General features: G+C 41.9%; 1 protein-coding gene across 8 annotated transcripts in view; it reads right to left on the bottom strand.

Annotated features, from left to right (window-relative positions):
• Nucleotides 1-24299, bottom strand: part of SLC7A11 (solute carrier family 7 member 11) — a 63394-nt gene that overhangs the window by 8728 nt on the left and 30367 nt on the right. For 6 of the 8 annotated variants that reach the window (XM_021394188.1, XM_021394190.1, XM_021394191.1 and 3 more), the window contains 4 exons: nt 5335-5458; nt 4056-4159; nt 3455-3551; nt 486-635 (listed from right to left, as the gene is read on the bottom strand). In XM_021394188.1, coding sequence (XP_021249863.1) covers nt 486-635; nt 3455-3551; nt 4056-4159; nt 5335-5458 — 475 coding nt within the window. The other 2 variants (XM_021394193.1, XM_021394194.1) reach the window with 2 other exon arrangements.

Consider the following 24299-nt stretch of genomic DNA (forward strand, 5'->3'; position numbering starts at 1 on the left):
TACCTGACATGAATTCTGGTGGAAAAATTATTCAAACCTTTATCAAAATATAGATTTAATTGAGGACTAGATGACTAGCCCTAGTATTTGGAGTTTGAAGCTTATGCAACCACACCAGACTGGAGTTATTTTCACACAACCTGGCAGAGCATAAAGACCTTAGCTTGCCTCACACGGCCTCAACACAACCGGCAAAACTGAGCAAACACCTTGTCTTTTGCACAGCAAGCTCAATCACTCCCCTACAGCCACCAGGGAATTAATAAAAATTGTCTTTCAGAAGAGAGCTCAGCCAGGGTAGTGCTGAAGAACTTGAAGGAAAACATGAGGAGACTCTTCAATGTAAAGGACCATTTTCTATTAATTCCTGTTTTTTTCTCAAAAGAGGCTAACTTTTTACATCAGCAAATGCTGCACTGCTATCTGACTAGACAATAGATACAAGGGAGAAAAAAACACGTAGAACAGCACAGACAGGAGGTTACCTTGAAAGGACGAGGCATATCAGGACGTTTATATCTGAGATAAATCAAGCCAGCAACTACCAGTCCAATAAAAAGCCACCTGGCAAAACTGAGGAAATTCAGGAGGCTGTAGAGATCCCCACTGAATAACATTATCATTGTGAGAGGGTGCTGCAAAAGAAATTCAGAGCATGAGAGGCTTTTAATGGTTCGATCTCTGTTATTTTATAGCAGCGATGCCAAATCTTTCCATGGGGAGAAGCAACACAGTCTTACTCAGAGACACATGATGGCGACAGCTTTTGAGCCTGCCAGCTCATGTGACCAGATGTTTGATCGATGCCCAGCAGTCCCCTGGGATCGTGTTTAATCAATATTATCTGCCCTGGCTGATCGCATGTGAGCCATACACACCTATCCCCACTGACCCAGACAAATACACAGGCACCACAACACACGTGCATCCTGCGCTCTGTTCTCACACGACCTGCCCACCACTCCTCTCCTTGCTCATGACAAAAAACAGGGGATCTCAAGAAAGGGAGCATGTTAGGGGTTGGCTATACACCATGGGATGCTGGCTGGGCACACTAGGCTGACACCAGCTTGTATCTGCAGCATGCCCTGTCGGCTTGCAGGGTGTAGACTTACTGCACATTGGAAATGCAAACATTTCTAGGCAGAGAGAAGCATTTAGCTATCATTCAAGAGGTTACTGAACAGCAAGAAGGGGAGACAACAGTAAAATAAATACATTTCTTCATTAAATTGGTGTTTTCAGGTACAAGGTATCTGTGAGATGGGCAAAAGCTTATGTACAAACCAGAGCATTGTAGCTTGGGTTAGATGACTAGTGTCAGCTACATGGATCTGCTTCAGCGTTATCTCTGAATAAAAGCAGAATATCTGTAGCTTGGACCAACTATACAGGGTAGTCCACACTTTCCACGTGAGACGTTCTGTACCTGCAATGACACAGCTCTTGCATTTGGGGATGGAGACACCTGCTATTCTTCAGGAAATGAGAACATCCTAGTGGTGACAGTCCCTCTAGGTTTACAACGAGGCAACAGGTGAAATGCAGCTGCCTAAAGATTTAGCTCGGCTAAGTCTTTATACAAAGAACATCTGCATTAGGGATCTAGGGTCACAGCCTCTACGTGGTTTTTTTTTGGGTTTTTTTTTTTTTTGATGTAGCGAGGACTGTGAGGATTTGAATCAGAAGGATCAATATTTCAAATACGGGTATCTGGCTTCCAAACTCTAATGACTTACAAAGCGCTTGGTTCTTTACACATAGATATTAAGCAAACTCCTTCTCTGTAAAGGTCAGAAGAAATTTTCCCACTGAATTATACTGGGCAAGAATTCTTCTACGTAGACTCAGTCCCTAGAAGAAATCTCTGTTATGGGAGTGATACTGCAACAAAGGGCCACGGCCAGTGAAAGAGAGCTTCGAGAAACAAAACCAGACTGCACAGTTTCTTGGAATTGTTACATACACATCTACCAAATATCAGGAGATATGAAATATGCAAATTGCTTACTTCCTAATTTTTTTTTTTTGCAGGCCTCAAACACTGAAAATGCTTATTTTCTCAGTTTCTCCTCAAGATCTCTTTCCTTTTGTACTGTACGTAGAGCTTGATAGGAGAAATAAAAGAAGAAAATGCCAAAATGCAGACAATCAATGCAGAGTATATCCTGCAACTACTCTGCTTGCACTGAGGCAAGAAAAACATAATCCTTGAATGAAAGCCATCTTCATATGAGAATCGGACTTGGTTTTAAAGGAGATCAGTGCACTAGGAATGGGACCAGATGCAACAGAAGAAAACATTTTTCAGAAAAAAAAATAAATATATGTATATTAGTATATTTTGGGCATTTCATTCCACAGAAGAAGTCAGTACAATTTACCTGACGATTAAGAATATTTCAGCCCAAAGAAATAAAATGCAAAGTAAATATTTAATTAAAATGAATTCCATTAAAACTTTTCACCATAATTATGCTGTCTAGTTTTGCAAACTTGGATGCCTACAGCTGCATGGAAATATATAAGATTCAATGCTTCAGCTGGCACTTCAAAAGTGAGCATATGCACGCCTAGCAAAAAACTGATTTAAATTCCAGTACATGCAACTGATCTTGCTTGTGTACACTCATATGTACACACATCCCCTGCTGTAGTTATAACTCCCCCACATGCTGAGGTCTGTCCAAAAACATTATCGTCATGGGCCCCAAAAGAGTGGCTGAACACCCACAGCTATGAACAAGTCCACAAGTTAAGTGGAAATCTACTCAGCACTATGCAAAGTGGTGTCAAGTTTGTATTTTGACATTTTGTCCTAACATTTTACTATACAAATTAGCCTGCAATGCAAACACATGGCCAACATTTAGCTCTGCCTCTGTTAGACGGCAGTAATAGGATTTCCACTGTAATACTGGTGCTTCTCCTCAGACGATTCACAGACTATTGCCCAGGCACACACACACTCATTTTTTAAATCACCACTACCGCACTGCTGAGGGTTCCCTTTCCATTATCCTAGCACATAATTGTTTGCATTTTTCACTGTAAGGTGGTATAATGAGCTTTTAGGGTGCTCCCAGATGCCAGCATTCAGCTGCACTTTCAGTTAAATGAAGACCTTTTTTTGTTTGTTTATTTAACCAGAATTTGTTTCTCTGAAAGGGAGCTATCTCATCTCTAGCACATCCTCAGAAAAAAAGGGCACTAAGACATGAATTCGGTTCCAGCAACAGGCAGTCAGGCGCTACCAACAAGATAGCAAGGAGGAGATGATAGAATAAGAACAACTCCCAAATCTCATTCCTCTCTTTACTGTCCTCTGCCCTGCCCAAAGCCCGCATATACATTAATAAATGAGACTCAAGCAGTGCCCAAATTCTGTTCAAATCCTCCAGAGCAAGCCTGTAATATGAATTCTTGTGCAGGAACATTTGTTTGTATGATTTACCAAAACAATGACAGCTGGCAGAGGAGTGTGCTTGCGGACATGAATCATGGAGAGAATTTCCGGAAGGTGACCCTCACGGGAGGCAACGAAGAACATCCTGGTGGGAAATAAATGTGGACAGACTTTAAATGTGCTCATTACTGTGACAAGGCAAAGCAGCTCATGAAAGTCACACAACACAGCAGCACTTCTTAGGCATGTTTGAGGTACTCAGAATGAAAAGATTAGCAGGAGAGGCCCATAAGCAGAAATCAAAGTAATCTCTGTTTGTGTCCCCCCCTTATCTTACACTATGATCAGTGTTTAGAAGTAGTTCATGTTTTCCCTCCAATTTTACCTCCTTCACATGAAACAAAACAACCATTAATGAAGTGCTACTCTCAAAGGGATCAGTTTCCAAACTGTTCAAAGGGTTTTTAGCAATGATACTAAACTCAACAGGAGCAAAGCAAGGGAGAAAAAAAAACGACACCTTATAAACTTTTCAGTCATTTTCAATTTCCTACTAAAGGAATGAGTCCTTTCCTTTCTTCCACTTGCTTCCTTACTTTCAATGTATATCCTATGCCTTTCACTTCCAGTAATGTTAACATATGCTTACCTGGAGACCGCAAAAATGCCACCATTCATAGATCCAAAGCAGGAGAGAGCAACAAACACCGGTACAGCTAAAGAAAAGCTTCCCATTAATCGTTCAGCAAAGGTCTGTTGGAGGAGAGAAAAACATACCATGATTTTTCCCTCATAAAACATGAAAGCAATTTTACTTTATTAACAAATTATTAAAAAGCGTTTTTATTTTATTTATAATCCTCTTTGCTTCCCTTATTGAAACGTGTGCTGTGCATTTGTGACCTCTCCCTCTCCGATACAAGACTGCTGCAGATGAGGTCTTCCACTCTTACTTCTGACTGTACGTGGTAGGCCTCCAGCTGAGGCAGTGCTGTAGAGGTGGAATCAGGCCTTGACTTCGTCATTCCAGATCATTATGCCTCCAAAAAGATGATCCACTCTGAACAGATCAGATTCTGATTTGCATAGCTGGTATTACTTCCAATAGCCTTCATTTTCCTTAGCTGATGCTATCCAGCACTGCATTCCACCCAGTCACACTTTGTTGTTCAAGGTCATTGAAAGAGCTTACTTGGTGTTTGGGGCACCACAGGAGATCTGCACAATTTTCTGGAGATCTGCAAAATGTTTTTTTCTAAATCTCCAAGGAGCTACAGAATTGGCCATTTTTTAAATGACACATCAATTGAAAAAGTCACAGGCAGTGTCACTACTGCAAATTAAATGGAAAATTTTATTTCCTCATTGCAAGTCCGATATCATATATAAAAATAAGTGTCATCACCACAATTCAGCAAGACAAATCACAGCAGTATTTCCAAGCCAGGTGCCTTGCAGCTCCTTCCCAAATAAGCTCCAGTATTCACAGCAACCCCCTTACTAAGTGCCCACAATACACGATAATGCAGAGACAGCGTTACTGCTTCCTGCTACACTAAATAGGCTAGACCCCCCCACTTTCTCAAGTATCAGTATTTTCTGCTTCCCAGGAGTTCAGCCCATGACTAAGTAAGAAATTTCATAGTTAAGTACATAGTGGACAATTCAAGTCCTATTGACTTTGTTATATCAAGTAAATAGATATGGTCTAACATTACTATTACATATGCTATGACCTTAAATGCAATCCCACTCTCCAGACAAAGATCAGACAAAGTTCACCTGGTTGCTACTCTACTGTGAAAAAGAGGAGCCATACAAAGCATGATTGCGTCCCACCCAACTTTTTTCCCCCCTGGAAATAAGAATATATTGACAAACACAACTGCAGCAGGGACATAGCTTTGTATTTTTCTTCTGTAACTTACCACTGCTACAGCTTTTGAAAGCAGCAATTCCCCAGCACTGATTGTAGTGAAATAAGCCACGTTTGTTAACACATAGCCAACTGTGACGATAATCATTGAAATGCATATTGCGAGGGGTATGTTTCTGAAATACACAAGGTAGCTCATTATTTTGCAATCTGGTTGCTATCTCCTGAACATGAAACAAAAGAACATCAGCCACTAATGATGGTGAGTACATTTTTGGTGATCCCGCAATACCATAATTAGAAACTACCAGTGAAAATAACACATCTAAACAAAACCATCTAGACAAAGTAAATAGTTTTATAACAAAGAGGTGAGACACCTTTCTGAGGGAGGAATCCCTTGGGGATCCAAAGAGGTCACGGTTCCATGTCTCCCGTGCAAGACACATGGCATGTTTTCCTTTCAGACTGAGCCCAATAATAAGGCAGCAAACCTTAATGCAATCCAATGCTTAATTGGATTAATTGCATGGATGACACGGACAGGGTGATCCAGCACTATGTCTGTCAGGAGAGCAATCACAGTGCCATTTCCAACAGGTGCCAAGGTGGGCATTGCTTTCCAGACATGGTAACATACCTGGGGGTGGTTTGATACCTTCCTCTGTGTGCCAGGACACCTAGAACATCTGCCCTGACCCCTCTGTGCAATTCTTCCCTCACACATCTCACCACGCCTCTTTTCTCCCCTTCATTTTCCAGGGACACATGAGGGCAGAGTGAGGCACAGAAATTGGAATGGCGCAAATTTGTGCCTTTCTGTACTTTGTATTGATCAGCAAAAACCTCTGACATCTTAGCTAAAAAAACTGTAACAAAACTAATCAATTCAAACTAGTACATAGTACGTCCTCCCAGTCAGCAAAATAGAAAAGCAGAATTATTTCTGTTTTAAAGAAGAAAAATAGAGGCATGAGTGAGGTACTGTGAATTTATTCAAAGCACACTGTAGGCAAATGGTCAGGAGAGGAAGACAATCCAGATGTTTCAAGCATACTCAAATCTCTTTCCACTTGATGCCAGCACTAGGCTGAGGTGATATCTGCACCAAGCCAATAAGAGATTCAGAACAGAAACCAGTGTCAGGTCCTTTGATTCCAAGGCCACGAGGTGCAGTTTGAAAGACCCAGTGCATGCACTTCCCCAGAGCTGAGAGCTGCTGCCTCACAGCCAGTTCCCTTCAGCTACCTATGCCAAGATGCTGAAGAGGTGTTAAGGCTGCTACAACTAGAAAACTTTGCTGTGAAGGTCACCTGACCAGCTAGAAGAGGGAAGAGAAAGAAGTGAGAACTGTGGTGTGCCAGAGGAGACCGCAAGTACAGTGCAAAAGGACTATTGTATTTACCTAAAGGAGAAGGCAGTTTGAAAGCCAATACTAAGATGCATTATTTTCACATATTTTTTTCCCTAAAGAAACACAGCGGGGTCAAAATTTAATGATCCTCTTCACTCCTAGTCCTTACTTCTCAGAGAAACCATTGCCATTAGTATGCCTGAATAAAGCTGAAAAGAAGCTCTAAACTGAATATATAAATAAAGCGGGGTAGCATCACAGTTGTGCATCGTGTTCGCCTTAGCAATCACGGTGCAAACCCCTGTAGCTAACCCAGATACACAAGATCACGCTGTACTGCAGTATCAAATCTGGGCAGACGCAATATCAGTGCTACCTCAGGCCCAGGCTCTCAGGTGAAGAAGCTGGAAGGAATCAGTTTGTAATATGCGCTTGTTAATGATGGAGCAGGCCATAGCAAAGACCAGAACACAAGGGCTATGGTGAGCAGGCAGACCAGAATAGAAGTGGTTTACTGACAGAAAAAAACACCGAGTTACCAACTCAAGAAATACTGCAGAACTGTGTGTTCATAACACAGCTGTGCAAAGTTTTTGTAGCTCAGATGCCAGATATTTTGCAGCCAGCTTGGTAATGTTTCTAACTCAACCTTAGTATAAATCAAATTAAAAATTAGTATCTGATTCAAAGTAGGAATACATGGTTTCAAGCCCTCTCAAAGAAGACATTTTAATGATATTTTTTGCACCACAGACAAACGCTTCAACCACAAAGCTGCTGAAGAAGACAGCATTCACTCCAGACTTAAAAGTGCTTCTAACCAAAGCCAGCAAACTGACACTATTTTCACAGACAGCATTTGAATTACTGAAGCACACTGTATGTCAAACTTAAGAAACTTTCTTTGTCCATTCCAATCATTTCCAAAATCTGCTTGCTATACTTTCTTCTGACTTAAATCCCAGCCTCATTTCCTCTAAAATAAAATGGCAGTTCGAAACTAAGGGCAAAAAAGCCATTTGCTTCCAAATGTGAACATTCCCAGCACAGAGTCCTGCCTCGCAATGCTGAGGAGCGGTACTCCATGCTGATAGTAACCACAGCAACAAAAAATTCACAACAACAACAAAAAAAAATCAGGAGAAAGAAAAGCAAAATAACAAAACAAGCCTGAAGTAGTTAGCTCATTAAGAAGCCCAGAGATCCCAACTCATGCCTGGAGCAGCACAAGGGGTGCTGCAGCTTGCAAGTTTCTGAATGAAGTATGCTCAGGTTGTGGCTCCATTTGTCCCCCGGCATGAGTGGCTCTGGGAGGGCTGCAGCACGTTTGCACACAGCCAGCCCAGGGCTGCTTGGCAGCTGCTCCCCGTGACAGATTTCAGCAAAATTAAAGGCCACATGCAGGACTTCAGAGGCGAGGCATACAGCATGGCTCACTTCTCGGTGATACTTCAGATTTATACTCGGTTCTTGATTCATCTGAAGACACAGAGACAGGTGCGAACTCTTTGTAATGCTGCTAAGTGAGAGCTTTGATCATGCCTTTCCTATCCTTCCAATTCAAGAGGCAGTTCCCAATCTGCAGCAGGATGCCATCAAACACTGCTATCAACTACAGGCACTACACTGGGGTAAAAACTGTAATGCCATTTGCACTGAAGTTCACTGTATCAGTTTTCTTGTATTTTATTTGTTCTCCTAAGCTTCCAAATCAGAAAAAATCAGACCCAAGTCTATTCTCCATTAAATTACCTCTAACTATATAGATTTCACACCTTTTCAGTTCTCTGTCCTATGAACCAAATGCAACACAAGGTGTTAGCAAGCCAGTAAGTCATGTTTCTGATACACTGTGAATTCCTAACTGCCACATGGCAAGACAACAGTTTTGGACTAGAGTGAGTCAGACAATTCAAGGAAAAAGTATTTCTCACTTTTGAATGAAGTTTTTCCTTCACTGAAGCTAAAACTTTTTACAGGAAACCTAACCATTTCAGTATGACACTTCTTTGGAAAAAAAGTCTTAGAGCCCAGACAAAATTCTTGTCCAACCCAGACAGACCTCAGGATGGCCTATGGCTTAAAAACCTCAGCATTATTTTGTATAAAGCTGACCCAGGACCTGAACTTGCACTGAAGTGGTCACTGGTTACTGCAGGGCAGCGTTCTCCTTTTGCATTGCATCTCAGAATAAAATCTCAATGTATTTCAAAATCAAGAGAAATCATTCTCAATGTAGCTGTTTTTCTGAGTAGGACTCCAGGTGTGGATGCCAGCCCCAAGCTCACACCATGTGTTGGAACTGGCCTGTGTGTTACCACCAAGATGGCATTCAGGTAGGCTGCTTCTCTGATACTTCAAAGAAAATCAGTATCAAAAGGAAGGAATTTTGGAGAGACCCGAGCCAGGAAAATATTGACAGTCTTTTTCACATCAGATGAGATTTATACAGTGAAGGTAGTTTTTAAATGGTAATTAAAACTGAATTGAATCTCTACTCATTTTCAGATTCACCACCCTGAGCTACTATTCAAAGCCAAATCTTCCCTTCCTACCCTATATACAACGCAATTGTGATGAAGGATCATGACAGCTTAAGCACAGGTCACACCTACCTTTTGCTCCCCGGAACAAAAGTCACGGAGGCATCCATCATCACAAGGAAACCTAACATTAGCAATACAGCCAGTCCCACCTGCAACTGTGGAGGGCTGAAATGCATTGCTGTGTACTGCTCAGCTCTGCTCTACAGCCTGGAAACAAATTCTCTCCTTCTCAAGTCTGAAAGGGCCCCAGAGCTGGGGCACAGGTTCAGTCAATCAAGATATCCACTGCGGTTTGGGTTTGACCCCAGGTGCTGCAGAACCATAGATCTTCTGATAATCTGCTCTGACACCGCACCACCTCACACACATATTTTCAAGAGAAACGCACAGAAAAGATTGAGTAAGAAGCAAAAAAAAATAAAAGGTGGAGGGGAAAAAAAGAAATCCAAAGTGAGAACCTGGGGATAAGAAGAACAATGTCAATAAATCAGCTGAGGAACATTCACAGAAGTTTACAGCTCATAGCTCAGCTTAATGACAAATTTTATAACAACAAACAGTAAGTGCTAAGAGCTGTGACCACTGCAGACTGATCTTTCTATGAAACGACAAGCACACCGCCAAAATATGCCCCACAGATTCAGCTGAGGTCACAAGAACCAAATACAATGTCACCACATCCTGTGCTGTTTAGAGGCCATGACAAAATAATTTCCCTGCATGCACTTTAAATCTGAGTTTTATAAATGCTTGGTCTGAGGTGGCTCCCCTAGAAAAAAAAAACTGCATTGATGGGACTCGGTTAGGAAATGTAAGTAAGAGGGTCTAAAAAATGAAATAATTGCAGGTGAAGTTAGATTTGATCAACCATATCTTTATTGCATTGTGGTAATTGTGAATTTCTGTTGTATTTAAATTTAAAAGAAGAGTGGAGAATTCCTAATTCTTTCGCATGGATTGCAGGAAAGGATTTGATTTTCATGAGCACGACCCTATATATTCTGCATTTCTTTAGTCAGAAATTTACAACCACAGGAGTTTCAAGATCCGTCTCAGAAGTTCCCTTGTGCAATAATTTATTTACCATTTGCAATCTGTTAAGCAATTTTCCAAATGAACTGTTTCCAGACTTTGGCACTCCTAAAATCTAATCATCCGTCGCACAGTCCATAGGGCCAAAGCTTGGCAGAATAAGTCACAAGTGCAGATTTACCCAAATAGATCCCGATGCTGGAAAAAAAAAAATAACCACATACAGTACAGAATGCAGGAAGGAGAACCCTGGTAATGTAATGCTCCCAGGACTTCAGTGCAAGAGAAGAAAGCATACAGGCTTGGTAAATGCTGTGTACCGGCATCTGATCTACCTCTCCAAGCATTCCCAGGTGGTTGCTCCATGAACAACCGCAACCTTGAATCCTGGGCAACACAGCAGTAGGATCTGACCTATGCTTACTAGCCTTTTCATGCGAAAAACAGCGCCTGCAAGACATCTCGTCACAAAGAAGGGATCAAATGGTTCTCAACACATCGGCGTGGGGAAAAATTACAACCTCACACCCATCGGTTTCAAGAAATGGAGTAAAAGAAAGATGCAGAACTTAAATAGAGGACACTTCCCAAGACAGAATCAAAGGTAGGAATGCAGAAGCAGAAAGTAAGGGATCATCGCAGCACATGTTGAGTCCATACACCTGTAAAGGCTGACACGGTTCTCAGCAATGACTGGTTTTAGAAACTAACTATTATTATTTTGTTTATTGCACCAAACGTTCTCCTCAGCAGATCCCTGCATCCCTCCTTTCACTGCCCCCCAGCATGCCCCAGCCTTATGTTCCAGACCGCAACTGCTGTCAGCGGGCTTGCAGTGCGGCCACTATTAAATTATGTGACTTCTCTTTATCTTCTTTTGATTGCAATTTTCCAGGGGAGAAATGAAAAAGGAGAGAGTGGCTATTAAGCTGCACTCTCATTTCTGTTGCTGGGGTGCCAGTCAAAGGGCTTCTGTCTTCGTTCTGATGCCCTGGTTCTGTACCTCTGACATCTGCAGAGATGCAACAGCACGACATCGGGATAATAGAGTGAAGAATCAAGCCGCAGTCTGCATTTAAAGCCCATCTCACTTTCCATCACCTTGCAAGAGAAGAAAAGGGTTTCTGCTGTGTCTAATTACTTGCTTTCTTCCCGGTGTTTGACTTCACAGGTTTGGATTATAATTGGTTACAGTTCATAAAAGGGGTCTTCTATGGCCAACTGACTTTGAGGGGTCAAACTGTGATGTAAGTGTGCTGGGGAGGGCAGGAGATTTTATTAACTTCTCAGATGTTTTCAGTACCCTTTCCGGCACGGTTTCCTAAAAAGTGAATTAGCATAAATACTCTCTTGACTAAAACTTATCATTTAGAAAGGTACCAGTTGCGCAGAATAACACTCCTCTCCAAAAATATTATTCCAGCCAACCTGGCGACAGCCCTGGAGAGCTTAAGGGTAACTGTTACACTCGCGGTGCGATTTGTTTTCTTTTAATACAGGTTTGAACTAGGCTGCAGTCATATCACATACCCACTCAAGGTTATGGTGAGCCAAATCTCACCAGAGTCCAGAAGTCGCTTACATCAAGGCCCAAGTCCTAACTTGCTAAGCCAATGTCTTTTACAAAACACCTTTCTTTGAAGAGCAGAATTGATTCATCTGAAACTTGAACTGCTCGCTAAGGAGACACTGGACATTCAAGCAGGATCCTGAATCATTTCCCATGGAGTGGATAGCATTCCTACTCCTCCCAAGGAAAACCAGTGCAATGCAGCGGGTATTAAGGATGACAGCAAAATCCACACAGGTCTTTCAAGATTACAACACTAAATATTAGATACACTGGCTCTGCTTAGCTATACACATTTCCTTTACAGTGAGCATTAGGTATTCTTAACCAAGAAATAAGCACAAGAGGAGGAAAACAGAGTTGCCAACATGACAGGAAATACAAGTAAAACAGGGCCTAAATTTTAAGAAATATATCTAAAAAAGAAATAGACTTGAAACCTAGGATAAACAAATCATCCTCCTGTGACTTCTCACTGGGCTCTTTGATAAACCATCTCCATACACCTCTTAGCTGTCAGTATCTAGTGTCTCAAGACTGCCCCATTTGCAATCTTACTGTATAAAGTTTATGACTGTTTCCGAGAGATGTATAAACAAACAGACCTGGCTTTCATTTTGCACTGTAACTTGACCGTAAATCACATCCTTCTGGAGGACCCAAAGGTCCAAAGGATCTGAGCTAGCTTTTCTTTCTCCTTGTAACAGTCAGGCCTGCTGCGTGGGCCTCAGCGTTAGAGGAAAGTCAGGTGCCTGAAAAACCTGGCAGCAGCTGAGCAGGATCTCTGAAGGATCTGTGCTCAGTATTTCACAGCCCAAAATGACTGTGATGATCCTCAGACCTTTTGTGGATGGTGGCTGCTCACATTTAGAGAGAGTGTCATTAATCTAGGATATGGCAAGAAAGGTGTGCCTTAGATCGGACCCGTAATTAAAACAGCATCTGCCACTCTCTTCCACAAAAGCTTGTCTTTTAAAGAAAATTCTAGACTCAGAGAAGTAAAAAAAAATTATATTGTCACCGCCGGGCTCTCAATCATGACTTTGATAAACGACTTCCTCATTCCCTATCAAGTGTCAGTATTTTGACATGCTCTGTTTATTTCATTGGTAGGAAACTTTCATGTACTCTAGGAAGTTTGGAATCTTTTCCACTTGAGGTCCAAAAACTCAGATTTTATTTGTATTGCTTAGCTCACATTCAGCCAAGAGATGAAGGGAGCACCTCTGCTCTTTCACGCACTCCGGCTTCGAGTTTTCTTCTGAGGCCTATTTGCCTGCAGTGCTTACAGCCCTGCCAGTCACAGAGGTTATGATGAGAAGCAATAGTAAATCACAGTGCTTGCTTGGAGACAAGGGAGCTATAACCACCAACCTGACATGAGATGCTAAAAATAAAACACCGTCTGGGACTACACTTCCATTGCGTATGGAAATGAAGGGGAGTGGAGCAGTGGAGCACTTCCAGGCTCTCCCTCCAACCTGCATTATCTAGCACAGGATCTCAGCTCTAACTTCCTCTTAACTGTTCCACACAGAAACATATCTCACTGCCAGACTTAAAATAAATGTAATAAGAAGGGTGTCAAGAGATAATTGCCTATTAAAAGTAGTTTTACCTATTACAGCAGGTTGTCCTGGAAGTCTGAAATTATTAAATCTCTGAGCACCAGATTTATGAATGGGGTCGACTTTGCCCAGGCAGAATCACTTTTAGTAGGAAAGGAGGAGTCTCCTGAAGCTCCCTGCACACTTCCCAGACTGCAGAGCGACGGTCCTACAGAACCATTTCCCAAAAAGCACTGAGAGCAGCAGGCAGAGCTGGCAGTAGCTGGAGTGGGATTTAGCAGTGCAAACAAGGCACTCGAGAAGGGAAATAAGCAGATCAGGCCCCATAGCTCAGAAAGCTAAGCCGGCAGGGAGCAGCTACCAAGTAAAAATAATGTCAATGCCAGAAAAGAGATGATGTTGCTTGCAACTGGATTCCCACTAAAAACACCTGTCACAGCACCCTTGCCATACTCCCACAGGTACCCGAGCAATTGCAGGTAATGGAGCTGGGGTGGAAGCAGAGCGCTGCCTTGTTCTGTATGTATTTCCATTGTCTTTACTAAGAACATATGTTTCTGATTTATGGAACAGTAAATGGCAAAGCAACACTGTGAGTAATGCAAGGGAAAGGGCTGGCGCGTTTGCTATCATTCTGGAAATGAACCACTGGTTCACAGCCTGTGACAAGCAGCCTGCATACCAAGCACCTCGCCCAGCTCCTGGTGTGGGTACAAGACGGAACGCTGCCCCTCGCCCGGCATCTGAACTTCTAATGAAGCATCGCCATTAGCATATTAATGACGCCTTATGGGAGCAACAGAAGAAAAACGCTGAGGAGCAGAGAGGGTAGAGGGAGGAGAGTGTGTCTGCATGTGTGTCTCTGAAAGGAATCAGATTTTTCATACTTGCTGAATTCCCTGACATTTAATTTTGAGCAGGAGAGTTTCCACAATGCCAAAGATCATGAAGGAACAATTTGCTGCTGTATGTTACCATTGATATTTCGGCATGAATGGAAATTGCGCCATTCGGTGATGAAAAGAGCAGCTACTTGTAATAAGGAGCACCATGGAAACTGAAATATCATTTACCAAGGCAGGCTTTTCTGCTGAAGGAATTCAAAATGAGAAAAATGGTAACTGCGGGTGCCTTGCAGCATTAGAATTTTAAAGCTATAAAAGGGTTTAAATGAAATTAAACGGAGAGCTCTTAACAATACTGCAGTACCAAGAAGGGGCCGTCCGGCAGCCAGATAGTTCGCTGTGTGGTAAGGAAATGAGACTCCAGCTAAGAACAGCCCAGCAGATGGGCCCCTGTCGTGGGACAGCACAGTGAAACAACTCCACAAAATGACGAAGTTCTGACACAGAAAAGAAATCCATGCAGTTCCAAGTGTGAGCTGAAACGTGCCTTTGCTGAGTACAGTAACCGGAGGCACCTGAACAGACTTCAAATGGGAATCTACTTTTCTATTCTATTAGCCTTATTGCTTCTCACTAAAAAATTCATAATAACTGAACTACAATTACATGCATAGGAGTAGAAAAGCATATGCATGCAAAATTTTCAAAATCAATGGTAAAGCTGGAATTTCATTTTCTGTGTCCAAGCTGAGACTCTTGAGTCTAAGTCTTAAAGGCTTATATTTAAGGTGTAAGGTACTGAAGGTACTTAAGGTATAGAGTGCATTAGGGTATTAAAACCCTTCTGAAAAACCAGCTCCTTCAAGGTATTTCAAATCAGATCGTGACAGGAAGTAGCCAGAACTATTCTTTTTCAATGATCTTGGACAGCATGGTCAGTGAGGCTTAGGATATTTTTTTTGAAGACTGATCTTTGCAATTGCACACTGTCCAGTTTACCTTCTGTCAATAAGATGCTACTCTTTCAAGCTAAAATCTTAAACCAAAGTGACAATGACATTTTTTTCAGACCTTACTATGTTGTCTCTTAGTCTCACTCAATATCAATCCATTAAAAAGCTGTGTAACGGTGCCACCAAGAAGCCCTGCGTCCTGGCACTCTATAGAACACTGGCCAGCACCAGCCTCTCTGACATTCACACCTGAAAGTAAGCCTAGAGAAAACACCTTAAACCCACGAGAAACTCATTCTGCAATGAGGTTTTACCCAAGGAAACGGAATTTCATTATCTTTGTGGATAAATATTTACATGCTCTTGTTTAGCAGCTTTTTGTTGTTGTTGTTGCTGTTGTCATTCTGTAGTAAGTAAATGTGAAAAAATAGAAGTGCTTGTCCTTCCTTCATGCTAGGATGAGTCTGATTCTTTTTTCACTAAAATAACCCCAACTCAAGTTAAACTCGTCGTACTGGAGTGCTGCTATTCTCTATCCATTCTCATGACCTATGGCAGGAGTTTCTCCATTGCTGTTAGATCTTTTCAAATGATGATATCAAAACTATCCTTCTAAGGGACTCTTCATTCCATCATACTTCAAAAATTAAATACTGTTATTATACACTCATATTTTTTGCAGTGAAGAAAACATAATGACAAGGTGAAGATGCAAATAACAGTACTTGCTCAACAGCAAGTGCTACAAGTGAACAAGGATTGGCACTGCAGACCACAGCAGTGCAACTTGTAAAATGCAGATTATTCACTTCACAGATCCTCTGAAGCCATTATAGTCTTATATAAATCCACTTAGTTTACAGTTCATGGATACAGGCTACACTGTAATTTAAATGATTGAAAACCCTTATGGGAGATTAGTTAACCATTTCCTTCACTTAAAATATCACTGTCATCGTATATTTAAATTTCCAATGCACACAAAGCCAAATATCAAAATACAAGCTACACAGTAAGTGACCCACTTCCAAAATATCAGCAAACCCATAAGCATACACTCAAAACAGCTACCATGTAGGGAAGAGGTATGCAGAGGAACATGAATCTCAACACTCACTGAGTAAGAGGAGCCTACAGCCTTCTCTGATGGAAATTCTGCCATCACACAGACTGGGAGACGTTCATCTACAGGAAAGATGCACAAAGCCAAATGGTCTTGTTTTGATACAACTGCAATATAACTTAAATACAAGTCAGCAATTCCACTGCTCATTAATGTTGAACAAATAAGACAGCCCCATTAAATTTCTCATCCAAAGACGACAGCATAAATGTTGAGTAAGTTGCTCTGCTAGCTGACATAAGTGAAATATACATTATTTCTCATGTATGATGATACCATTGCTATTGATGCTTTGACTAGGCTGTTCTAAAGGATAAATACTCTTGATGACATGCTACAGGATAATTACAGACTGTGCAGTTCTGTAAGTCACTTCTCACGCACCTGGGTACAATAAAGAACATACTACCCTTGCTATTTTGGTAGTTATTTCCTTTATTTGTGTTTTGTTCTGCAACTTGTGTTTTATTAAAATGAAAAAATGCTACTGCACTTTCAATCAGTTGCTGGAATCAGCCTATAGAAGTTTTAGATGGTGCTCTACTAAAAGGTTGCTAGTAATGGCATATGAGAGGCTGCTACTGATTGCGACATAACATCGAACATTGGCTTAGCGCTCCACACGTTATCAACTCTGAGGCTCAGCATTAAAGGGAGAGGGGAACAAAGGGAGCACAAAGCAACTCCTCCAATTCTGCAACCAGGAAAAGCTGTACCAGGCACGGCACATTAAGCTGAATTAACCCAGCAGTCTCTGCTGTACATAATTACCCTTAGGTAGCAGGTGTTGGCTTGCTTTTGCAAATAACGGGAAAAACAGTTGTTAGTCTAGGTCACAGGTTTCCTCTTATCTATGTGATCTACATAGTAGTACCCAAGAGCAAAAAAAGTGTTGGAGAGTTGCAGAACTGCGCTCTATATCAAAGGGTAGGCTCCAAAACATGCCAAGTGCCCATATGCTTTGATATCTTATCTGGCTGCCAGCCTGAAGCACAACCTGATAGAGGTTATCAGCCGGCACAATCAAGATTTTCCTGCATTGCACTAGTATACAAACATGCAGGTCATCACAGCTGAATGAAAAACTGGTTCCCAAACCAGTAATCCTTAGATAGCCAAAGCACTTGTTGATTCGGGCTGGTATGTTTGACATTAACAAATCATATCACCATGCTGTAGCTGACGCTGTTAGTCTATAGATTTAGGTTTATCTGATTCCTATCGGGACAATGTTTGGTTTTGTCTGGTTAGCTGATGTGGTGAGTTTACTCACCTTCATATCTACCATAAATGCACTGCCCCCTCGCCTCTTCTCTGGTGAATTCAGTCAGGCCACCAAGACAAACATGTTTAAGAACCACAGAAAATGAATGAAAAAGGCCAACAGAAGTCCAGGGCCTTCACTAGCTTAAACCTGAGTCATGATCTCTCCAGAAAAGCAGAATAGGTTTTACAGCTTTAGAGCTTTAAGACTGCATCAGTCTTGCAACCGGTTTTTATTCCTGCAGTGAATATTCTGCAGAGCAGCTGTGAGTTCCCATGTGCTGTCATCTTCCTATACATGCACAGCTGTGGATCTGGGGCTGCGTGCCCCTCTGCAAAAGGGGAGATGTTCCAATAGGCTTGTGTATATTTTGGGTCCTGAAATGGGGAAAATGAAGAAAAACACAAGGCAGTGGAAACTCAGAAGGCTACATTGTTTAGTAGTTCTATTACATGAGCCCGCTGTTAAAGCAGATTAGGATATTGCCAACTACCCAGGGAGATTGTGAATAAACATTTGTTTTACTTCTCTAGCAGGGTTGATTCACGGTAACAATGATTCACATAAACAAACAGAGAAGGCAAAAAGCAAAGCAAACACACCTTGCACTCAGCAGGTTATCGCATCAGCACGCCAAGTGGGCCGCCAGGGCTTGGAGCAGGCAACCCGCTCTGCAGCAATGTGACACGGGGCAACGCAAACACAGCGCAGCCGCAGCAACAGGCCAGGCAGTCGCCTCCCAGAGCTGGTGCAAACACAGACATGCACCATGTTATTACGCTTGGAGACACCAAAACTGTGTGAAAGTCTCAGGAAAAGAGCAAAGCTCTTGGAGGCTCTTGGGGCTCTGTGCCATCCAGGAGCCCTCTAGCAGGGCGAGGAGAGGCCCACAGCACCAGCTGAGCTCCTCGAGTTCTGCTTCCTCAAAAGAGCTCAGCAGAGGATGAGAGGCCTGGCTGAGGGCTTGCCTCTTCAGCATCCACCGCCGCATAGATATTTGCCCCAGGGCAATAGCTTTACCTCTGCCTGGTCACAACACCTTACATCCTCAGCATCAAACTGATAGGGAAAGTCACTTGTTAAAATCAAAAAGCCACAATATCTTCATCCCCCCTGCAGAAGAGATTACCCCACGCTGATGCGTTTGCAGGACTACAAATAATCTTCAGAAAGTTTTTATGTTTCCAGAATTCTGAGAGATTTCAGCCATTCTCATTTCAAGTTGGGCTTTTATCTTAAACCACACCATCTACATAAACATGAGCAAATCTAGCAAAGGATGGATTCCGAAGCATTTCCTTAATGTAGATGATGCCTTAGCAGAGGGACGGTCTCCTCACCCCTCTCACGCCCCAGAGAAGCACAGCTACCACCAGCTGTGTCAGCATGGCAATATGACCTTGACCTCCCCAAATATCTTCCATCCCCTCTTTTTCCTTCCATCCTCCAACGATATTTGCTGAATACCTCCGATTTCTCAAGCAGCTGACTACCTTTCGGATTTCATTGCTAAAACCATTTACAATATCTTTATTGCATTCTTAAAACACAAAAGGGATTTGAATTGGATACTACATCGGACAATTAGGAGAAAGTGAATAGAAATTGCACTATTAATTTCAATACAAATATCCACAGCTAAAAGACAGCACAGCAATACCAAACCCTACATCTACAGCATTCATCTTTGTTCTTCTTCCATTTTGCCCACCACCCTTCCTCAGGCATCCATGTGCTCTAAGTTAGCTCTGACTGTTTGAAATGCTCATACTAGGAAAATAAAGCAGAACAAATGAACAGAAAAGACAACTATGCTTTCCTTTATTATGACCTCAAAGCTTAAGCTGTCAAAGTTACGTCTCCCAGTCCTGAATATTTCCACAGCTGTCACCTCGACTTTTGTGTGAGGAGGAGCATTTTGTACCAGGAATATAAATGTTAGAAGAGGTAATTATACAAGTGACCTTGCCTTTCTTCATTCAATAGTGAATTATTAGTCTTCTCAACTGCAATTTTATGAGACATCCTTATTGCCTTAATTAATGATCAAGGTATATCTTTGAAGCCTTTACAGACACCACAGATTACATCAGTCTCTTTTCTCATTTACACTTCCTGACCTGTCACAGGTAGCTCTAATGAAGTGGAAGCAGAGGAGAGAAAGACTGGAAGTCACTTGAACCAGTTCAAATCCTAAGCTGGTGTTTAAAAAGCAGCCATGAATTATACAAGTGCCAGAGCCTGAAAACTTCAGGCAAAGATCATTTCTCCTCTTCATGACATGGAATTGCCCCAAAGGACTCAGTACTCATATAAGCACCATTAAGGATGGGCTGGGGAAGAAACAGAAACACACAAGGGAAAAGGAAAAATAAATAGCAGTGTTTGATGAGTGCATGTTACACACACATTCCTAGGCATTACAGATGGTGATAGTACCCACGAGGTCAGCCCCTAACTAAATGTACAAGGGAAACGTGCACGCTCTGGAAAGCGGTGCATGCATGCAGCAGCTACCTGTAGCTGCCTGCAGAGGCGAGAGGGATAGTGCCCACTGAAATGGGCAGCCTGTGTTATACTTGTTGCTGAATCCTTTTCTCCCTCTGATTCCTATTCCAGACGGCAGGTGAGTTGATGCCATGAGTCATCCTCCCGGTCCTTCCACTGTCTGCTTGCACTGCTCAGGTGAATTCGAAGTACCGCTCACAAAAAGTGCACGTCAGAGACAAGGCAGGGGATCCAGCCTGGCACAGTTTTTCTGCACACCCGGTGTCAGTCACTGCAAACTCATACTGCATGGCACATTCTGTTTTCCAAGCGTGCTCCCTGTTTAGTCTCTTTCCACTGCTATCCAGAAGGCAACACCGTAACTCTAGGGCAAGGGATGCCCAGGTGAGGTAGGAGAAATCTGCATTCAACAGCCTCAAACAGGGAAAACAAAAATTAAAGGGCTGAATTCACATCCTCAGTTGTTATATTATCTATAGTAGCTACTGTGCTGAAACTCTTGAAAATTGCAGTGCCAAGGAACATCTGTGCTGCAAGACCATGGGGTAACTCATGTTACCCAATCCAAAAATTTGGTTCAGTGCAACTGAAGTTTAAAAAAATAGTAAAAAATCACTTGGATTTTAATTTGGGTCACCAATCTCAATTCCACCCTGACCTTTTCCCTGCTTTAATTCAAGCTACCAACAATTACAGTCACGGTTTCCTTTCTTCACTCCAAGTGGTTGAAAACACTCTGGGGATTCAGTGACTCCCACCAAACCTCACCACAGGCAACCCCCAAGCATGGCTCACAAGTACCCTGCAGCCCTTCAAACATTTGTACATCTCATAAATTGCTTAATTGCATCCACCCTCAGAGAAGTAACAGCTTGTGAAGGCTAGGCCATGTACAGCTGGTCTCCTGGGGGGGTTGGAAAAGAGAGAGAAGTAAAAGCTGATGGCAGAACTCAGCTGAACCTACCACAGCATCTGCTGCTCCAGCATGGACAATTTCTTCCAGATCCTTTCACTTGTGACTCAAATCTCCACTCACTGATGTGCTGGACTGCACAGCAGTATGTCCAGAAGGAAGTCTGGCTGCTTTTATAAAAATGCATTATTCCTTATTGATTTACTGCCATTCCCACTAGGAATTAGGAAGCAACTGCAAGAAAATCTTCCTGACTGCAATACTACCATGCCTAAGCTGACACCACAGCTGGCCGAGCGGCTTTTTCAGTCCCCCACACTCTGCAATTAGCTTAGAATCCAAGCTGCCTCAAACCAGCAGCAAAAATTAGCTGGAATTGGCTACAAATTAAGTAATAATTACTCCTTCCTAATGAGGAATTGTATTTATGAAGCATATCATGTCTAGCCTAACAACTGCATTGCCTCCCACATAATATTTTGTCAGGCATTTCTTAGCCTGATGCTGTACCTGGGGCCTTTGGGTATTACACACTGGGAAGCTTGGCAGGAGCCAGGGGCTGAGCACTGCAGCCTGCACAGGCTGCTCGGCTGAGCCACAGACACCACACACTCAGCCCCAAGTCTGAGCTTCACGGGCACCAGCGAGACACAACACATAGCAGTACAGATACTTCAGAAATTGGAAAAGGTATCAAGTTATATGTCAGTTAACGTTGTCCAAACTAGATGCTTACTGAAAAAAAAAAAAAAAAGATGATAAATAGGAGCAAAGCAACTCAGAATATTTGGGTCCCAGGAGAATCTCCAGCTTGCAGCAAAAGAAGGAGCATCAAAAAATTAATTTGAGTAGAAGAGCGCAAAAATTTATTTCCATACTGAGATTTCAGAAATCTGAACCCACCTAAAAATCATGCATCCAAGAGTGGAAAGCTCAGCTTCAGAAATGAATTATCAGCCTTTTATAAGAAACAATAATGAATGTGTTGATGATGTGAGGCATGCAAGCAGTAAGCAGTTAATAAGCTTAGAGAAAGAGCAAAAGTAAAAGCAAGTTCATTTTATCAAGACCAATTTCATGCCGGTGAACTGGTCCCCCTGTGATCTAATAATGATCTCTTTTTCCCTCACAAAAACACACAAATGCTACTGAATAGCAGATTTAATTAAATTCTTTTTTATACGCTTCACAAATAGCAAAACCCGTTCTTGATTCTGTGTAAGTAGGATATTTGGTCTAGTAAATTGTTTTCTGCGTTCAGGAGATTCACTTCCCCCATTAAAGGTCTTCACAGGTCTGAAGGCTGTGCATCTATCATTTTACCCCTGACATAGGGCACAGTTAAACTCTGGAAAGTGAGGTTAGATTCACTGGCGTTTGGACAACTTGTCTTCTGAGATGCTTAGCAGAGAACTGATGGAATTTAGGCAGCCTGCTATGCTGTTAGGTGCAGGGAAAATTAGAAAGAGTAAGATTTCTATAACAACGACACAGAAGTCGCTGGAGAGTTTTAAATAGAACATTCTCATTCTACGATAGAGAGTAAATATTCAAAGAGAAAAATAACTCAGTGCACAAGTAACGTACTGACCTGACTTTCACTTTAAGGTAATCTGATGAATTCACATGAGCAAATGGGCTTTGCAAAATAGCTGAAAGATTAGCATTTCTCTCTCCTGATTATCTCCAGATGTAATCCTATAATTTCTGCACCGAATACTTGGCACTGTGGCCTGCCATGAACAAAACAACTTGCAGTGAAATGCATCTTTTATGAGTAAATGGAACAGACTAACACAAGAAAGGTTTCAATCTCCAGGTACAGAAGCTGCTCCGCTTACATAATGGCAGGATATCTGAATTTAGCTTCAGACTTAAAAGGATTTGTGCTTATACCCAGCTATTTTGTGAGAAAGCTTGTCCAAAGTTTATTTGAAAAAAAAGATTGTAGCCCCATGGGGAAAACCCTCAGGTGCTAATTGCTCTCAGGTTTGTGTACGTACCTACACACTCCCTTGTTCCATTGATACCACATGAGCCTTACGGGACTGCGCCCTAAAGAAGCCACACACAGTGCTATCCCAACTTTGGAACAACGTACATATTCCCAAACTGCAGCCTGCACATGGTCCCTCTCATGCTGTAAAGCAGATAGAACCAGAAGGGAGGAGAGAAGCAGGGAAACGGGAGTAGAAAAAATGAAGTAACCCAGCCTTCATTTTCTAAGCAAGTCCGTGCCTGACCAGATCTGCTGAGTCCCCATTTGGTGCTTTTAACTACGTCGTCTTTCTTTCCCAAATAAAAAGCAGTGCTGAGGCAGGTTACAAATTACAGTCAGGATAGCTGGAGGGAGGTCAGTCTCTGACTTCATTCAGTTTCTGGTTCCTAAGATTATAATCATCAATATTCTGCTTCAGAATAGAGCTTGGCATTAAATTATAAAATAACAAAAGGGAACAGAGAAGCAGAGAGGTAGCAGTGCCTTGCATCCTCTCAATTAACATTTAAACTATTTTCCACTGTGACTATTGGGCTCATCACACATATGGAGTAACTACTGGCAGTCTAGACTGCTGGTGAGCAGCAGCACAATTCAAGTTCCTGATACTGATACTGGAAGGGGAGATGTATCCTAATGTGAAGTGCCAAAATCAGACAGCTACAAACAAGGGGACCTGGGGAGTTTTAGTTTCTCAGCCACAATTCTCCTCCCACCCATCTGCATCCCTATGGTGCTCAGACACCCTGAAAAAGCCTCACTCGGTCCTCCTAGATGCCAAGTGTGACTTTCAACTTTAATAAATACAAATGGGTGGTACACTTTAGATTAATTAGACACGACACTCACATTATTTAAATCCGATATAAAAACAGATTACAGCAAATATTTTGAAACCCTGATTTTACAAAATGTCTAATGACATCAAGCCTTGGTGACTTGCTATACATCTACTGTTTCTTGGTTCCTTAGAAAAGAAGGAATAAATGAAGTGAGAAGAACACTGGAAAAATCTAATAGACAAACTGACTAATCTCAGACCCCAAGGTCACAGCAAAGCAATTCATTTCTTGGCTTTTCAACAGCACAAGACATGATTTATCAATCTGAGACCAGGCTTATAAACACTATACATCTCAATAATATGTTATTTGCACTGTGTAACTTTTTAAACAATGATAGATTGCTTGGGCTGGACCAAAGTTATTTTACAAACAGAAATAGAATTTTTGCAAATGAAATAGCCCAATATGGAGAAAAATAAAAGAAAAAAAAATGATGCCACATAGCTGATTTACTTAACTGTAACTGCTAAGGAATCTAACTTTTTGCTGTAAAATAT

Source organism: Numida meleagris, chromosome 4 (genome assembly GCF_002078875.1).
Source record: "Numida meleagris isolate 19003 breed g44 Domestic line chromosome 4, NumMel1.0, whole genome shotgun sequence".
Classification (NCBI taxonomy): domain Eukaryota; kingdom Metazoa; phylum Chordata; class Aves; order Galliformes; family Numididae; genus Numida; species Numida meleagris.